The following is a 19,266-nucleotide window of genomic DNA, read 5'->3' on the forward strand; positions in this document are numbered from 1 at the left end:
CAACCAGGCTGGCAGGGGAGGGCAATTGGAGGGAACCAGGCTGGCAGGGGAGGGCAGTTAGGGGCGACCAGGCTGGCAGGGGACAGCAGTTGGGAGTGACCCGGCCTGTAGGGGAGGGCAGTTGGGTGTGACCAGGCCTGCAGGGGAGGGCTGTTAGGGGCGACCAGGCCTTCGGGGGAGGGCATTTGGGGGTGATTGGGCTGGCAGGGGAGGGCAGTTGGGGCGATTGGGCCGGCAGGGGAGCAGTTAGGCATCAATCAGACCAGCAGGGGAGCGATTAGGGGGCGATCAGGCAGGCAGGCAGACAGGCGAGTGGTTAGGAGCCAGCAGTCCCAGATTGTGAGAGCGATGTCTGACTGCCGGTTTAGGCTTGATCCCTGTGGGCAGTTGGACATCCCCAAAGGGGTCCCAGATTGGAGAGGTTGCATGCTGGGCTGAGGGACAACCCCCCTCATGCATGAATTTTGTGCACTGGGCCTCTAGTATTATCTATAACTACCATCACCACTATCCATTATATGCATATCATGTTTTCTCTTTCTCTATCCTCTCTTACCTTTATTTTCCCCCTCCCTACTTTCCTTTCTCCCTTCCTCCCACCGTCTCTCCTTCCTTCCTTCCTCATGACATTCCTATGCTTTGATGTATGTATGGTATTCAGGACTCAGGAAGTTGCCCCAGTGATAGCAGTAGCTTCATAAGAATGTTTGTTGGACATAGAAAATTCATATCTTTACCTACAATTTTGAAAACTAAATATATATATAATTTTATTTAGCAATATAACATAATCATTAATTTTCATGTTTTATCACAGCTAACCAAATACTGAAATTTATTATAATATGCTCATATCTATAAGTCCATAAATACTATTTAAAACAAATATTGAAAAAATAGAAGAAGGGCCCTAGCTGGTTTGGCTCAGTGGATAGGGTGTCAGCCTGTGGACTGAAGGGTCCCAGGTTTGATTCCAGTCAAGAGCACATGCCTGAGTTGTGGGCTCGATTCCCAGTGGGGATTGTGCAGGAGGCAGCCAATCAATGATTCTCTCTCATCATTGATGTTTCTCTCTCTCTCTCTCTCTCTCTCTCTCTCTCTCTCTCTCTCTCTCCCCCTCCCCCTCTCCCCCTCCCTCTCTCTCCCTTTCCTCTCTATAAATTAATAAAAATATATTAAAGAAAATAGAAGAAGGAAGTATTATATTAGAAAGCTATATCTATTCACAGAGTGGTGCTTGTCCCTGGCATGAGAATTTGGTACCTAAGGGTTTGGAGTCTAGTCTAGAGCACGTCTAACTTACTTGAGTTAGACCTGCTTCCAGGGTTGCCCTCTGAGTTGGGGAATAGTGGCTGAATGGCAAGTTGGATGGCTTTCACTTCATCCTGAGGTTTCGTTCTATTCCACTGAATCGAATGAACATGTTTAGTGCTTTTGGGAGTTCTAACATCACTCTGTAAAAAGAAAAAAAATTAGTGAAACCCACAACCAAATATACACATGTTAATAAAATAGGTAGGAAAGAAAATCAGGTTATCATATCACTTCAATTTAACTTCTTAGAACACTATAATAAATGCATTAGGTGACATATTTATAGTTTGCCTAAATATGGTAATTTGATTAAGAGACACATTTTATCCACTTTATTCCAGATGAAAGCACTTTATTCCTTAGTGGATTATAGTCATTAAAAATGTGGCTATCTTCTCTCAGAATGTATTATATTTGGCCAATCTCAACTTACTTCTTTTAAAATAAGAAATGAAAAACAATTTCTTCTGTTTATAGTATTTGAAAGCTGACATCTTGTTGAATAAATAAAAATCTGACCACCATTTTGCCTGACTGCCTCTGATCAGCAGGGTAACTGGGCAAGTGTGGGTCATTTGGTGCGGCTAATTACCCCACGGGAGGTACAGGTAACAGATTCAAAAGGGAGAGAGGATAGAGTCAATACCAAGAATTTGAAAAAGAAGAGGACACCAGATCAAGACACAGCACTTTCTTGTTCCCAAACTTCCCTACTCACCAGGTGTCACAAAGCAGGATTCAAGAGCCTCTCAGTGTTCAATAAGGTTACCAATACATGTTTAAAGAGCCCTGAAGTGACAGTTACAGATGGATGGAGCCTGAGAAGAAGGAGGAGGAGGAAGAGGAAGGGGAGAGAAATGGAGAAGAGAAGAATTCCATGTAGTATGTCTCCTTACTGACTAAGGAAGGCAGAGAGGAAGTCTAGCTATTATCACTGTCTACAATAGTAAAAAGAGGGTTTTCCTTGGTGGTGGGGTGGGGAATGGTCAACAGGCTCCAGAATAGTCTAGATTCCAAGTTCCTCAAGACCAGTCAACCTCTGTTTTTAGGTTTTGTGTCCTGCAAGCAACACTTTGACAATTAATGCTATTTCTCAGGTGACGCTGTGCACCTTGGCTGATGAGGATAAATAGCTGCTATAACACTATTGGCTTCCAGCACTGGGCCACCCTGGGGCAGTGAACTGGCCAGGGTTTGGATTCTAATGTTGAAAAGCCAGACCTGGGCGGCTCAGAAGACCATCATAATGTGCTAGTGCATGGAGTCCAATTGGAGGCTGTGTTTACAGTCAGAGGACCTGGTGAGACTCCACCCACAATGACACTGACAACTCCAAACCTCTGGGCTACCATTCATCTCTCCAGCCTATTTTCCCTAGCTGCCAAGTGAAGACAATGCTACCTATCTTTCCGTATTTACACAAGATCGATTAGATAAAACCTGTAAACTCCTCTTACAGTGCCTAGGTCATAGTAAATCCTTCCTGAATGTTCCTTGAATGAACACTTGAATGAATGAATGAAATGCACATCATATTGATGGTAGATGCATACCAGTATCTCCATGTGTGCCGAGACTCGGGGCTATACCTGGTCCCCTCTAACCCCGTCCCCCAGGGTTTCTCTACTTTGTATGTCCCATCAGACATAAAGTCTTCCTAATTTTCAAAATATAATTAGGTTATTTTTTTAAAATATATTTTATTGATTTTTTACAGAGAGGAAGAGAGAGGGATAGAGAGTTAGAAACATCAATGAGAGAGAAACACCGATCAGCTGCCTCCTGCACACCCCCCACTGGGGAAGTGCCCGAAACCAAGGTACATGCCCTTGACAGAATCGAACCCGGGACCCTTGAGTCCGCAGGCCGACGCTCTATCCATTGAGCCAAACCGGTTAGGGACATAATTAGGGTATTTTAAGCATTTGGCTTCCCCACCATGCTTAGAGTAAATCCAAACTCCTCACTTTGGCCATGAGCCTGCATGCGCCAGCCACGCCCACCTCTCTAGCTTTGCCATTGCCCTCTGTGCCTCAGGAACTCGCACTTGCCTTTGCTCTGCTGTTTCTTGCTTCTTCTTCCCCCTCAGAGGAGCGGCCTTCCCTGGTCACACAATCTCCTGCCCGAGTCTCACTATTTTCTGGTTAGCACTCATCACTCCCTGACATCACTTATTTATTTGTTACCTATTTATTTTCTATCTCCGCCCTCCCTCACTGGAATATAAGACTCAACAGAGTACAGATTTGGTCTATCCTAATCACAGAACAATTATTTGTCAGTAGGCATTTGCTAAATAGATGAATTTTAATTTTAATAGTATATTTTTTAGTGTAAGCTTTTGTAATTTTCTGTATATAAAATCTATGGAATATGCTTTTGATAATAGATCCCCCTTACCTCTGGAAGGTAGTTGAAGTTGAATCTATCCTTGTGAAGAATCACTGATCTACTCTTACCCCTCAACTTTAAGCACTCTGTTTTTTCACTGGCATCCCCAATACATAACACATTATGTGGCACGTAGGACGTGCTCAGACATTAACTGATGAATGAATGAATTACTACCTCAGTCTCTATCTAGGTAAGTGTATCCTATTTTCTTTCCTTCCCAACACTTTGTTAGAGTAATTACATTGATCTTCCCATATTCACATTGGTTCAATGGTTTCTCGTCCAAATAAATTCCTACTGAGAAAGCCACCAGCCCCTCCACCCTTCCATCCCCACCCCCCCCCATCCCAAGCTTACCTCATATGTGACAGTACATTCTACAGTCTGATTTCCTGTTATTCCCACAATCCACTTCTCCATTACAAATGGGGGCTGAAAAACAAAAGTTAGGCTGGTGTAGGGCAATGGTACAGCCTGTTCTGCTACAGCATGTTTCCCTGAGGCCGGCTGCACCAGACACAATTGGCAAATAGGGGCATAATGTCAGGTTAGCGTGGAAGTCGTGTGTGATTACTCATAGCGTGCCAGTGTATGGGGTTTTGGTTTTTATAAGACATCCTTTCATATATTTACACACATCCAGTTCTGGCCTCCCACAATCTCCTCTTTCCTGATATATCACCCAATCCTATCATTAGGTCATTAATTCATGCTAATATTTTGAAGCATCAGCAGAAAACCTTCTCACAATGAAGAGAAAGCCTTAACAATGTAAGACTGAGAAGTACCTTCCTCAAGCAGCGGCTGGGCCAGTGGCTTCAGCAACCACTCTGCCCTCCCCTGTATCAGGCTATTGGCAAAGCTCTGCGTGCAAATGAGACTGTGGAGACATTTCCCCACTATATTAAAACAAAGGATCAGTGAAGAAGTGTACGCCTTGGATCCTATTTTAATTTTGACGAAAATGGTCATTATTAGAAATGAATCTCTCTGCTCCTCCCCCCGACCCCACTTCATCCCAGGTGTCTGTGAACTGGGTACAAAGCAAATTCGGCTGAGATTTAACTGGGCTAGTAGGTTTTTTTGTTTGTTCTTCTTGCTGTTGTTTTGACTAGAATTGTTATTGCTTCTGATGGTGTTAAAAAATTCTACTTATTTTGAGTGGTCTGCCCCAATTCTATTTTCCCTAAAAGCCCTATTAATGTTGGCGTGTGATTTTTGCAGACGATGCGTCAGGAATGCATATATGGCATTACAGCAGAAACACTTGTATTTGATTTAACGCCTCCGCCCTGGTCTTTCTGCCCTGAACACCTTCCTTCCCTTAGCAGGCAATGGCTTGGATCCTGAATGACACTGAAGCAAAGAACAACTGCTGCAACCAGAGCCGGCACAGGTAGGGAGGAAAGAAGTACCTGTCCAGTCTTCAAGATGTCACAGCAATATGTCCCCCAAAATAAAGGAAAGTTGCAACCAGATCATAACCTTTACAGGTAAATAACACCATTGAAACAACTCCATTGCTCAGGGAAATCCAACAATGAATGTCAAATCAATCTACTTGATGAACTTGGGAGTTTAGCAATTTTAAATGGAAAGGATTTGGGAGTTTAGCAATGTGATGCCTGGGAAGGGAACACATTTGCAAGTCTAATGATGTGGCTTTGAAGACTCTTTTCACTTCCCATGTGGGTGAACCCTGGTTTTTCTTTGCTACCAATCCCATTTCCTTCACTAACACCAAACACACACTTAAGAGTGTATAAGAGTTAATGGCACATGTGAAGTTCAGGGTGACAGTCCTATTGATACCATAGCTGTTGTTGACCTTCTGCGATTTAAGCCTCATATATATATTTTCAGTGTGATTGGTACAGAGTTGAAATTTTTTTCCCCCAAGTTCTTTCTTTATTGAGTTTTTTAAAAAACCTTTATTGTTGAAAGTACTACAGTTGTCTCTTTTTCCCCCATTGACCCCTTCTAGCATGCCCTACCCCCCACCCCCAGGCCTTCACCACCCTATTGTCTGTGTCCATGGGTTATGCATATATGCATACAAGTTCTTTGGTTAATCTCTTCCCACCCACCCACACTTGCCTTCCCTCTGAAATTCGACAGTCTTTATTTTATTTTATTTTATTTTATTTTTAGGAGAAGCTAAGCATTTCTTTAAGTCTTTCTTCAGTGTTTTAATGGGCAGGCTTCTACCAGTGACCCTAAAGCAGGAACATGCTCTCTGGCCTCGCCAGGGATTCATAGGTGTGAACTTCAAGAAGCTGTAAAGACTTCAACACGTGCCTCATGACTAGCCTCGTCACTGCCCTTCAAGAAACTGAGCACAACCAAGAAAACCTTCCTCCTTACAAGTTTTCCAAAGTTTAAAATGAGCCAAAATTTGAGGTAAATATTTTCATCTTTAGCATTTTCTTTCCTTTAGTAAATGACAGAATGAGTATAAAGAAATGTAGAAAAAAATTAAATGATACCTTCTGTAATACTTTTTAGCTCACACAGCATAAGTGGAATTTTAACAAAAAACTATTATGATCTCAATCTGCTAAATAAAATGTGCCTTTCAACTGCCAGCTTGAGGCTTGGCTGATGTGAGCATCAGCAGCACAAAAGCACACTGCTGGGGTATTTTAATGCCTTTGTTTGATATCTGTGAATTCACAAAAGCTTTTAAGCCGTAAATAGAACCCTACCTTTGTCATCTTTAAAATCTCTGCATCAGGTAGGTTGGTGTTGAATGTCACATCTTTGATGTAGGTTATTGCAATTTCATCCCCATCTATCTCCATATACATTTTCCACTTACAGTCCTGGAATTAAAAACAAAAATTACAGAATTTGAGAAAGTGAAAAAATATTTTTTTAGTCTCAATGTTTTATAACACATGAAGTATACTATATAATAAAACCCTAATATGCAAATCGACCGAATGGCGGAATGACCAGTCGCTATGATGCGCACTGACCGTCATGGGGCAGATGATCAATGCAGGAGCTGCCCCCTGGTGGTCAGTGCATTCCCACAGGGGAAGAACCACTCAGCCAGAAGCTGGGCTCACAGCTGGCTTCTGTAGTGGTGGTGGGGTCCCCCAAGGGGTCCCGGACTGGGAGAGGGTGCAGGCTAGGCTGAGGGACCCTTCCCCACCCCAGTGCATGAATGTCGTGCACCGGGCCTCTAGTTTTAAATAAAGTATTATTGGAGTGTTTCTTTTCTTTCCTCCCCCATTTCAATAAAAGACATGAAATGAAATCTCTCTACATAGCTAAATAACCCCCAGTGAGGGCAATCTTGAGACATAATTTTTTTATATATATATTTTATTGATTTTTTACAGAGAGGAAGGGAGAGAGATAGAGAGTTAGAAACATCGATGAGAGAGAAACATCGATCAGCTGCCTCCTGCACATCTCCTACTGGGAATGTACCTGCAACCCAGGTACATGCCCTTGACCGGAATCGAACCTGGGACCCTTCAGTCCGCAGGCCGACGCTCTATCCACTGAGCCAAACCGGTTTCGGCCTTGAGACATAATTTATCAATGTAAGTGTTGTATTATAGGGGTTGCAAACTCCAAATCCTAAAGGGGCCAGGCAGATAATAAAAATGAGTAAAGCCAGGCAGTTTCATTAAGGAGCCTTAAATTATAATCTTTCAAAATTGACCCATTTAATTTCCATATAAACGTAGGAATATTTTTTTCATTGACACAAAGGGATGTAGTCTTTCCACTTTTTTTTTTTTTTTTAATATAAAGCCCTCTTGATCTATCTTTTCCTTTTCCAGTATTGATAATGTCAAGGAAGAACTCACTTTCCTTTTAACAGGAAGGAAGACAATATCACAAATGTGATGATGTATGACAATTGGCCTAACCAAGTATTGGGGAGTTATGGGAAGGGGAAGGGACTCTAGGGAACAAAAGGGCAACTGTTTTAAAGGAACAACAGCCACCACTCAGCTTCTGTTGATTGTCCCCATGTGGGAATACAAGCCCAGTGTTGCTAAGTCCTTTCATGTTTCATGAAAAACTGGATATCTGGATTCTTACATGAAAACTCTTGCTTTTGCCCTAGCCGGTTTGGCTCACTGGATAGAGTGTCGGCCTGGAGACTGAAGGGTCCCAGGTTCGATTCCGGTCAAGGGCATGTACCTTGGTTGCAGGCACAGCCCCAGTAGGGGATGTGCGGGAGGCAGCTGATCGATGCTTCTCTCTCATCGATGTTTCTAACTCTCAATCCCTCTCCCTTCCTCTCTGTAAAAAAGCAATAAAATATATTAAAAAAAAAAAAGAAAACTCTTGGTTTTTTAAATGATGGCATGTTACATTTTCAGGAAAAGAACTGTATCATGTAATGATACAGTGCTTTACTACACCATTAGTCACCAGGGGACTTTAAATTAAAACCACAATTCGATACACTATACAACTACCAGATGGCGAAGACTGATAAGAGCTAATGGTGGCCAGAATTTGGAGCTACTGGATTACCAGTAGGAGTGTAAATGGTATAATTATTTTGGAAACAAGTCTTGGCAATTTATTATAAAACTAAACATACACCTATTCTTCTATGACCCACAAAGTCTTCTCCTAGGTATTTACCCCAGAGAAATGAAAAAAGAGTTCCACAGCATTGCTCTGATTAGCTTTCTCATGAGAGCCCAAGAGCTGGAAGCAGGCCAAGTGTTCATCAACAGAGGGATAGACTGTTGTATATTCATAGAATGGAATATTACTCGGCAATACAAAGGAACTATTACTGATGCACGTAATGACGTGGATCTATCACACAAACATTACCGTGAGTGAAAGTCTTATACAAAAAGAACATACTAAGAATTCCATTTATATGACTTTCTGGAACAGACAAAACTAATCTATCATGGGAAAAATTCACAAGAGTGGTTGCTTCTGCAGATGGGATTGAATGGGAAGGGGCGTGAGGAACTTTCTGGGAGTGGTAATGCTCTACTGATGGGGGTTTGGGTTATATAGGTATATGCATTAAGTGAGCAAATGCATATTGAGATGTGTACATTTCTCATTGAACTCTAGCATACAGAAATATTTAGGAGAAAGTGTACTGATGTCTGTGAAGTACTTTGAAATGCACAAAAATAGGGACTGATAGGTGGACAGATATGTGATAAAGCAAGTAGAGTAAAATGTTAATGGTTGAATCGTGGAGGTGGGTATATGAGGGTTCACTATAAAATTTTTTCAACCTTGCTGTATGAACAATATAATGTGTTGTGGGATAAATACTGTGTGTACAATTAAAAGGAAAAATAAACTCATGTCTTTGCATCAGATTTGACCCCTGGACTATAAATTCACCTCCTTTCTTATATTCTTTGAAGGATTCTGAGAGATTGAGACTAATGTACTGAGCGCCTTACGTGCTGAAACTAGAAAATGCTCTTGTAGCACTAGCCCTGGAATGCTTCCTTAGCAAGCCCAGACAAAATGATTATGAAAGAGCACTAACAGGAAGGCTGTTGACAACCTGTTGGCTTCACAAGGAAGCTGGGGGAGCCTGATGTCTTAGGAAAACTTGCAGAAGAATTGCAGAGCCAAGAGGAGCCCAGGCCTGAGGGGAGTCACCCGCTTTCCCCAGTCACAGGCACAAGAAGGAGAGACAATTAGTGATGGAAAAGGTCTATTAAAAATACGAAAATCTAGCTCTTGGCTAACATAAGTCAAGTTAGTCACTCAGAATTGACAAATCTCTCAGTATTTCTTTGTTTTGGAAGCACTGCTTCCGTGACAACTTGGGCCCAGAGATGACTGGGCAGGATAATGACTCTTTGGAGTCTCCATTGCTTTTCTCTGAAACAGACTCAAGGCAGCGGCTGGAATAAAAAGCCTTCAACAAGCCGAGTTTATGTAGTTCTGTTTCTCTTACCTGTCAAGTTTTGGAATTAAGTTAGTCAAAGCACAGTCAAAAGACCTTGAACTGTGTGCAAATGTCCGATTCCCTCTGCTTGGCTCTCCCATCTCACAACCCAAGTACTCTGTGACCTCATTCCCCAAAGTGCACATGCTCAGAGAAACTCTGCGGTGAGACGGGGCTGACAGGAAGGGACTCACAACTGTGGAATGCTTACTGTGCTCTAGGCATGTTGCTGGGTATGTATGCAGTTAATATCAACTTACTTAGTCGATATCCTTAAAAATAGGTAAGAGAGGAAAATGGGCCTCAGGCAGATTAAGGACTTTTCCAAGAGTTTCCTAGCCAATGAGCTGTGGAGGTGTGATGATAACAGCACAAGGAGGCCTGGCTCCGAAGTTGGAGGAGATGCCAATGGGGGAGGACAGTTGGGAAGGGTGGCAGGATGGACTCACTGGGTGGTTTGAGGAGCTTCACAATGGGGCCGGCTATGGACAGACAGGAGGGAGAAGGACCAGAGAATATTTTGCTAATACAACCAAAACATCAAGTGGCCGTCGGTCCTGCCCTGGGCAACTGCTTCTTTGTTTCTCAAAGTCTAAGTTGGAGAAACAAAGATCTACATAATAGCCCTTACAGGCCTTCTACTTTCTAAATTCCCCTTTTCTCTTATCTGAAAGAAAGCCTTTCACCTGAGCCATAAAGGAAAATAGCTGCAGAAGCAATAAAAGTATAATCAAGGCGGTTATAAGACAAGGGTGGCATTCTCAATTCATTAAAAAGCAGGTACTTCTTCTTACAAAGCTGGGTAAGAAGGAAAGAGAATATGCATTGTTTACTTGAATTATTAACTCAATCTGTCAATGCCCTGCTATTACTCTTAGGTATTTTCAGGGCCTCTATGATTCAATTGTTGTCTACTTAAGAAAAGTAATCCACAAAGTAATGAAATTCTTTAACTTTTTCTCAATTTCAAATTACCCTAAAGTATTCCTGGTATTTTTGTTACCCAGTGAGTCATACGTGTCAATGAGCATTCTCCACAACTCCTAGGATTTAAACAAGTTATTGAATTCCACAGGAATTCAACTCCAGATGGAATGCCATGGAATGAGTTCTTACACAATTGATCACTGAAAAGGTTTTCATACAAATAAGATGAATTGAATCATCAGTAATATCACTAAAAGTAACAATTCCACATACTTACAAGCCCAATATAGATTTTTACATGCACAATTGCTACCTTTTCAGTTCCTTGGTAGTGATAGGGACCAGGTCATGGGAGTGAGGGCTCTGTTTTAAAAACCATTCAGTTTAACCAGGGTGAACTATTGATTTTGGCTGGATGTGAGTGACAGAAAGGTGGGTATTGATTTTTTAATCGGAAACATTCTAAAGTCACTTTGGACGTGTGAGAATGACTCTCAATTCTGACAAGCAGAAATCAAAAGCAGGCCACTCTGTATTTTGAGAGAGCCTGTGGGGCCTCAAAGAACTCCCTTTCCAAAAGCATTTTACCCATGGTGGTCTGAAATAGCCCTGTTATTCACTCATTAGGTTGAAGATTTTGAGGATTTCTTTTAAAAACGGAAACAATATAGGAAAGAATGATACATTAAGCCATTTACTAAGGGAGAAGCAGGAGGGGGAGATAAAAGACCACAAGTCTAAAGTCCAACAACATGGGTTTGAATCCCCCCCCCACCCCAACTTTCTTCTCTCCCAACCTTAGCCAAGTTATATGTCCTGTCGGAGCCTTCGTGTCCTTTAATTACAAACAACTAGTTGTGCTCTCTGAGGTTTAAATGAGATAACGTAAATTAAGTTCCCAGCACAGTGTCAGAGCCAGAAAAGGAGCTCAAAGAGGAGTAATTATTATTGTTACCAATACTGGCACCAACAGAGCTTGTTATTGGACTGGGTGGACCATCATCTAGCAGCAACCTAAGGGAATGGGCCAGAGGTAATGAGTGTTCACTGGCAGGAAGGTACGAAGAGTGCCTAGATTTGGGATCTGGCCAGAACAGACAGGCTGGGCCAGAGCATCTTACTTGGGCATGAATTTGGGGATCCAGAGAACACTAAATAACTCTAACGCCAGGGAATGTCCAAGGTTGGGAAAAAGAAGAAGGTGCAGCCAGGTGGCAATATAACACTGACTGATTTTATGAAAGAAATCAAAGAAGGAGCAAGCGTGTATCTTCTTACATAGATAAATGAAATAACACCAGTTCTTCCCTTTCCTGCGTCAATGAATCCTGATGCGGCCCTACCAATAGGAACATCATCTGGAGGTACAATGGCTATGAAAAGTGATTGACAGCCAGAGAGCTTTACCTCAGATGAGGAAACTAAAGATGAGGTATTCGACCAAGACAGCAAGTTGTAGAGCTCAGAACTCAATCAAGGTGGTGTACTATATGAGAGCAGGTTTTCCCTCAGTCTTTTCTGAATCCTGAACAATCCGTGTTATGGGTTAACAAAAGTAAGAATTACAGTACAGAGGACTTTTATCTTCCAAAGTCAATAAACAGTGCAAATTATCTCAATGAATTCCTTTTTAGGGCTCCATGGCAGAGATTGGAACACTGAGTCTCTAACAAGTCCAACATGGCCGATTTCCCCCTCCATTGTTGAAAAAGATCATTGTTAAAAGTGCATATGGTGCCATCCACGGCCTGTATGCTCCTTCTTGACTGATCTGGCCAATGCCTGGAATCACGAACACTTCCCTGCAGCCCTGGCGTCAAGGGCTTTGTGGTGAGGCATGACTTCCACTTCCCAAACCAGCAACAACCCCGTCCCGTCCAGTTACACAAACAGAGCATGGGACAGGCCCTGGCCACCGTGGATTTTAACCTCCTAACTGGATTCCCACATGAGAAGACATTCCCACTGCTCATATCTGCACCTTGACGCACATTTCGAGGGGACGCTGATTACTATTCAAGAGGGAAAAGACACAGAGCCGGGCACTGGGAAGCTCTTTGTTAGGGTGTTGAATAGCAAAAAGAGAGTTATCCACACCTTTCTACCAGCGAGATAATCTGCCTCCCAATGCGAATCTAAAGAAATATATGGAATTTTGTTGAGGAGAGGGGAATTTTTGCATTTGAAACTGATGAAAAAGTGACAATTCTGCTGGGTACCATTTATCTGGGCAGCTGCTGAAATACCTGGATAATTTAAAGAGCAAGTGCCTGGTAGGTGGAGGACAAGCAAGCATTCATTCCCTTTGAACGGCTTCAGCATTGCCAACTTTATGAAAATTTTTTCTGATTTAAGATTATTGGCCGAGTAAAAGAGCAACTATTAACCCTGTAAAGACAAAATTCTAAACAACACTCAGTTATGCTAAAGTATGTCTTACTGAGAAATCATTTTTATGTTCTTTGCAAGCTGTTTAAAATCCTTTGGAGTATAAGCAATGCCAAACATAGATATCCCTGCTCTCCGCCCCCCCGCCACACACACACACACACACACACACACACACACAAATCAAGATAGCAACACATTTTCCAAATGGGAAAAGGAATTGAAGGAAGTACAAAAATTAAACTTTAAATATTAAATTCTGGGCAACTCAGGGAATATAATCTCTCTGTAATTTTTTCCTATCAACACTTTATTGCAAATATGAACACTACAGATTAATCTTTAAACATCTAAGGCCAAGATTTTTCAGGACATTTCAGAAGGAAACAGACCCCATATCAGGCTTTTAGGTTCCTACAGATCACCTTTACCTGAAGGTTGCAGACAACATTTTTTTTAATGTATTTTTTTTATTGAGGCATAATTTGCATACAATAAAGTGCAATATCTTAAATGCATTGTTTAATAAATGGTGACTGATGTATATACCAATGTAACCACACAAACAAGCAAATTATTTTTACTTCCCTAGAAAGTGCCCTCATGCCCTTTCCCAGCCGATTTTTCCTGCACAACCAGAGGCACTGCCACTGTTCCAATTTCTTCACCATCAATTAATTTTGCCTGCTCTAGAACGTCACAGAGCTGGAATTGACAGACTGCACTGTATATACCCAGCTGTTTCCACATGGGTGTTTGAAGTTAGCCATGCTACTTAATCTTCACAGATTTACCCTCTCATAGATACCATTTTATAGATGAGCAGACTGAGGCTCAGAAAATGTAGATTTGCAGAAAATTCACTTAGCTGCGCTAGAATTGGAGCTTAAGCGCTGGGCATGCCCCGTCTAATGGTAGACACGCTGCTGTTTAAAGTCCCCATCAGCCCCCCATCTGTCCCCCACGAACAGAGGAAAAGTAAAATCATCAGAGATCGCTCAGAATTCTAGCGAAGATGCCCCTCCGCCTGACAAAGGCCTGTACCGAGGAAACACTTTAAAATATATAAAACACAGAGGTCGGAATAAACTTTTTAAGATTCAAGAGGGGGGAAGAAAGGGAAACAATCTCATAGCAGGCGAGAAACGCAAGATGAAATAAAAATACGATAGAGATGTTGGTCATGCTGGTATTAAAAGTAGTAAGATGTTGATGATTTAGGCCTCCGAAGGCGTCTTCACATGCGTTGCTATTATCTAGCTCAGCTGCCAGAACCTGCTGTTTTAAAGGCAGGAGAGGGGAGCATCCCGCACTAGCACCTGGGTTATTTATCATTATGTATCACCCCGCTACACTCGGTTTTATGATGCTGCCTTTAAAAGGGAGATAATGCAAGTATGGTTAATTTGCTCCTCTTCTTTAGCTGTACAGTGTCGTGACCCATCACGGCTTTGTCCCACGAGATTTGTTTTTCCACCAAAAAGAAATGCACAAGAAACTCTCCCTAAAAATTCCATTAATAACCTCTTTCAGCGCGTATAGGTTGCCGGGTCTGGAACTAAGAATGTTTTAATCTCTTCAGCAAAACAATGTCTCATAATGATGTACAGGACTATTGCTGTACTGATGAAGAATCATACATAATTCAGCACCTTTCACTTGGCACCACTGTGATGTCCTCATTAGCGGTGGCTCACAGTGTCTGTCAGATGGTGTCCATGCGAACGCAGGCATTATATTGTCTTTGAGATGTGCAGCTGCTTCCATGACACTGCCAGTATATAAAAACATGACGCCAGTTTGTTTTATTTAGTGCTAAACCTTCCAGTTTGTAAAAACAAGGCTGACACAGAGCCTGACATGAGGCAGTGAAAATAATTAGCTCTCATTTTCTCAGCCTCCTATTTCCTTCTCCCTGCTGTGTTCTCTTTCCACTAAACCACCACATGTCAGTCGAAATGGGAGGCAATTAGTGGGCTCATTTCAGTCCCCACAACTGTGCTGAAAAGAAAGTATTTATGATGGCACAATGCACAGCTGAAAGATTAAATAACATTTGCCTTTTGAAAAGAAAATGACTTCTAGCTAAATGGGCAATTTTTGATTATTCTCAAACAAGCTTAGAGTAGTTGGTTTTTAAAATACAAGAAAGGAAAATGAGTCATTTTTAGGTGAAAGAATCAAATAAAACTTGACACAGTAATGCAAATAACTGATGTTTTATTGCAAAATATGTAAATGTGTTACACCCTTAACAATGGCTTGTGTCTAAGGTCAGGGCAGATTGGTGCCAACTAGACACCAGTGGAGATAAGGTTGTTATATTGCATTTGGGGGGATTGTTATTTGAGTTATGTATGAAAAAGGGGCTTTGCAGATGATGGTAAAATAAAGTGAAATCGAGTGAGACATACTTTCATATGATGTATTAGACACTTGACTACCTGAAATGGTGTGGATGTTAGTTGACATGTTTGAAAAGGGCTTTTTTATTTTTTAAAAACTGTATTTGAAAGTGAAAGGTGCTAGGTATTCATCTTGGAGAAAAAGAATAGTAAATCTTGTTATTGATTTTTGAATAATTAAGAATCTATTCTATCTCAGACTGAATTTCTCAGTGAATATAGAAGGTGATCTGGATTACCTAATTACTGCTTAAATTTTTTTTAATACTGAGAAATGGGCTGCAAAAGAACTTTTACCCAGGACCCTCAAAATATAAAAACAGCTCTTTTACATATTAAATTCTCCTCCCACCTTCCATGACTTCAAGAAATATGATTTTTTTTCTAATATATTTTTATTGATTTCAGAGAGGAAGGGAGAGGGAGAGAGAGAAACATCAATGATGAGGAGAGAATCACTGATCGGCTGCCTCCTGCAGCAGAATAGAACCCGGGACCCTTCAGTCTGCAGGCCACTGAGCCAAACCAGCTAGGGCAAGAAATATACTTTTAAAGAACCACTAGCCTAGTTAATAGGCATTGTTTACCAGTTGAGCTATTCTCAGTCCAAATCCTAATGTCCATGATTGACAAGGTCGTCATACATCTTTGCTTTTACAATATGCTGCTTTTAATTTCATTTCAAACGATCTCTCCCTCTTATTGCTGACTATTTTTAAGACCTAATTGTTGGTTCAGAAAACACAGGTCACTGTGAGTTACTGAAGTCTTCTCTCTGCCGAACTTTCAATGAGCCCCAGAGGCTTTGGGAAACCTGTATGTAAAAGCAGAATCTCCTCTACTATTACCAACATCATGGCATCAACAACTACAACTGTTCCAACATCTTAAGAAACAATCACAGATTAAAATTTTGTTTATCTATTTCCATAAGTATTTGAGTACAAACTCAAATCCTAATCTTTGATTCATACAATATGGTTAGTGCACCTGTATGAGCCAGTGCGATTCAAGGTGTCCTAAGCCAACAATGGAGTCATTGGGAGGCTCGAGCTCTCTTTGAACTAACTCTGCATATAATTCCAGCTGGAAACCAGCAACATGTATTTGCAATTTGTTCAGACCAAAGTCTTTTCATGAGATCCTTGCTATGAGCTATTTTAAAAGGAATTCAGAATCTTGACTAAGAAGACCAAGAGTGATCCAATGGTGTGCTGGAGCCAGCTCTCCCTGACTCCAAGTTCAGTGATGTCAGATTGGTAACTTGAACTTGGCTGTGGTGGGAGTATTTATTTAAACCATGGAAATCTGCAAACACTACAAGTGAGGGCTGCTTTTTCCAGTTGTTAGACATTTTCTGGCATGCCATTTCTACACCTCACTGGCAAGTACGTACTGAGCACCTCTCAGGTCCGCTTAGTTGTATAGGCCACCGACCAACCCATTTGAAGTCTACCTCCACGCTCTAATTAGAAATCAGCAGCATGTTGTGTAGTCAAATTCCGAACTGAATTTGTTCCTTCGCTGTCAATTAAAATTTGATTTCCTATAGAACCCTACCACTGCAAGCTTATGTACTTAGTAACACAAACACATGCGTGTATGTATATTTCCCCCTCAAAATAGCTGAACATGGGAAATAAATTTCCCTACACTGAATTTTTAATAAATGCAAGATATATAAGAGTAAAGAAAGTGCTGGTTTTAACTGTTTTGAAATTTACAAAAGGTGTTGGCTTTTTACTTCCTTACAAAATCCTTTTCTTTGTGCCCTGTTATTTTATTCATGTTTATCCATTTATAAAAATTACACAATAGGGATAAAAAGCCCTATTTGACCGTTTTTGATATTCATAGTGCTATGAGAAAGGGCCTGGAGATTCAATTAAGTTTATTAAATGCAACATTTTATAAAGCAATCTAATAAAGACCTAAAAGCACAATAGTAAGTGGGAAGTATTTGTAAAAAGCAGCTTTTTAACCTATAGATGAAAGAACCGGAGAGTGGGAGTGGGAGAAGGGGACAACGACGGTGTGGAAAGAGGATGTGGGAGAGGACAGGAAAAGCCTTCACTCTGATGGGCAGTTAGTGCTGCTTCCCTCCCTTCTAAACAGCCCCTTCAAAATACGGCTCAAAAGAAACCAGAAGAGATGGTCATCTGGTGGGACGGACTGGGGTGGGGAAGCCTATCTCTGTGTAAGGGCCTCTGAAGCTGGGTGTTGGGGGAGACGTTGCTGTTTTTGAAGCTTTTCCAACCCCAGTCTCTTCTCTGTGGCGGGTAATCAACGTGGACCCACAGGAGCCCAGCCGCAGTCAGGTTTCCTCGCCTCACTGGGAAAAGGAGGACATCAGGATAGGGAAGAACAAAGTGTATGACAGCCAACAAGGAATGAATGGCCTCCCAGATAGTTCCTTTGTAACTCTGCTTTTGAATTTTTTATGGCACGAAGTCTCAGAAAGATCTTAGTGAGAAAACTGCTGGGTGATTTGATAGTTTATTCCTTGGCAATTTGAGAATCAATATTTCTGACTGGTGAGTTTCTTACAGATATAATAATAAACTCTATGCAGCAGAATATTTCAATGAAAAAGGGTGGTTGCCAGCCTCAGGAGTGCATGAAGCTGCCTGAGATTCTAGGAGCCCCTTTCCTTTGTGCCAAGTCAAAGGCCTTAGATCAAACCCGGCTGGTGTGGCCCAGTGGTTGAGTGTCCACTCATGAACTAGGAGGTCACGGTTCAATTCCCGGTCAGGGCACATGCCAGGGTTACGGGCTTGATCCCCAGTAGGGGTGTGCAGGATGTAGCCAGTCAATGATTCTTCCTTAACATTGCTATTTCTAACTCTCTGAAATCAGTAAAAACACATATATATATTTTTAAAAGGCCTTAGATTACAAAACACAAGGCACTTTCTACACAAAACAAAATGGCAATTTAGTATTAACTGACCAACAATTTTTGCTTTTTTATTACTAATATACTTGGGGGATGATGATACTTCCAAAAAGAGGAAGTATAACAATATGGTTCCACCCTTGCACTGAATCTACCCCTTACCAGGTGGAGACTCTGGATGAAAAACTTGACCTCTCCCTCCTTCAGTTCCCTCCCAGGGATGATACAGGGATAATGCTCCCTGTGATGGTGGATTGTAAAAATTACATGAGAAAAATGTTTGCAAAGTAGTTGCCACAGTGTCTGCCAGAGGTATAAAATAATAATAATTATCATAGGCATTTCAAGCCCCTAGCACAGGAAACTTGAGCTGAGAAAGACCCAATTTCTGCTAATTCCATGGTCATAACTTCAAGGCTGCCTCAACATACAATGCTTTTTCAGTTAATAATTAATTGTACTCTTTAGAAATAGGTCAGGTAAATAGGTAAAATGCATTCTCACTAATTATTAATTTAATTTAAAATTTCAGTGAGTGAAGCCTTTGGCCCAATCATTTTCTCTGCCAGATTGCCTCAAAAAAGGAAAGGAAATGGCTATTTTATTTGTGGAAGAATCTTGAAGTGTAGATGGTGCTAGGGTCTGGTGAGGGCCTCATTCTCCAGAGGGGTATGTCAGCAAGGACTAAGATCTAGGCAAGCACAGTGGCTCTTGACCACAGTAGCAGGCATAAGCTCTCACATGTGACTGGCTTTGCTCAGTTGGACAAACCAACCTCACTTTGGTGTCATAATTCATCTGTCTATAAATAAGGCTTAAAAAAAGTTAGTATGGAAGACATAAACAAATGGAAGAACATACCATGTTCATGGATTGGTAGAATCAACATCATTAAAATGTCCATACTACCCAAAGCAATCTACAGATTCAATGCAATCCCCATTAAAATCCAATGGCATACTTCAAAGATCTAGAACAAACTCTCCAAAAATTCATCTAAAATAAAAAAAGGCCCCAAATGGCCACAGCAA

At 41.4% G+C, this 19,266-nt stretch overlaps 1 protein-coding gene across 5 annotated transcripts in view; it reads right to left on the minus strand.

The window, feature by feature from the left end:
* Positions 1-19,266, minus strand: part of MAP3K20 (mitogen-activated protein kinase kinase kinase 20) — a 140,429-nt gene that overhangs the window by 4,496 nt on the left and 116,667 nt on the right. For all 5 annotated transcript variants that reach the window (XM_059704056.1, XM_059704053.1, XM_059704052.1 and 2 more), the window contains 3 exons: positions 6,414-6,530; positions 4,066-4,140; positions 1,304-1,454 (listed from right to left, as the gene is read on the minus strand). In XM_059704056.1, coding sequence (XP_059560039.1) covers positions 1,304-1,454; positions 4,066-4,140; positions 6,414-6,530 — 343 coding nt within the window. The remainder of the gene's footprint in view (positions 1-1,303; positions 1,455-4,065; positions 4,141-6,413; positions 6,531-19,266) is intronic.

The sequence above is a fragment of the Myotis daubentonii genome, chromosome 7 (assembly GCF_963259705.1).
Source record: "Myotis daubentonii chromosome 7, mMyoDau2.1, whole genome shotgun sequence".
Classification (NCBI taxonomy): Eukaryota; Metazoa; Chordata; class Mammalia; order Chiroptera; family Vespertilionidae; genus Myotis; species Myotis daubentonii.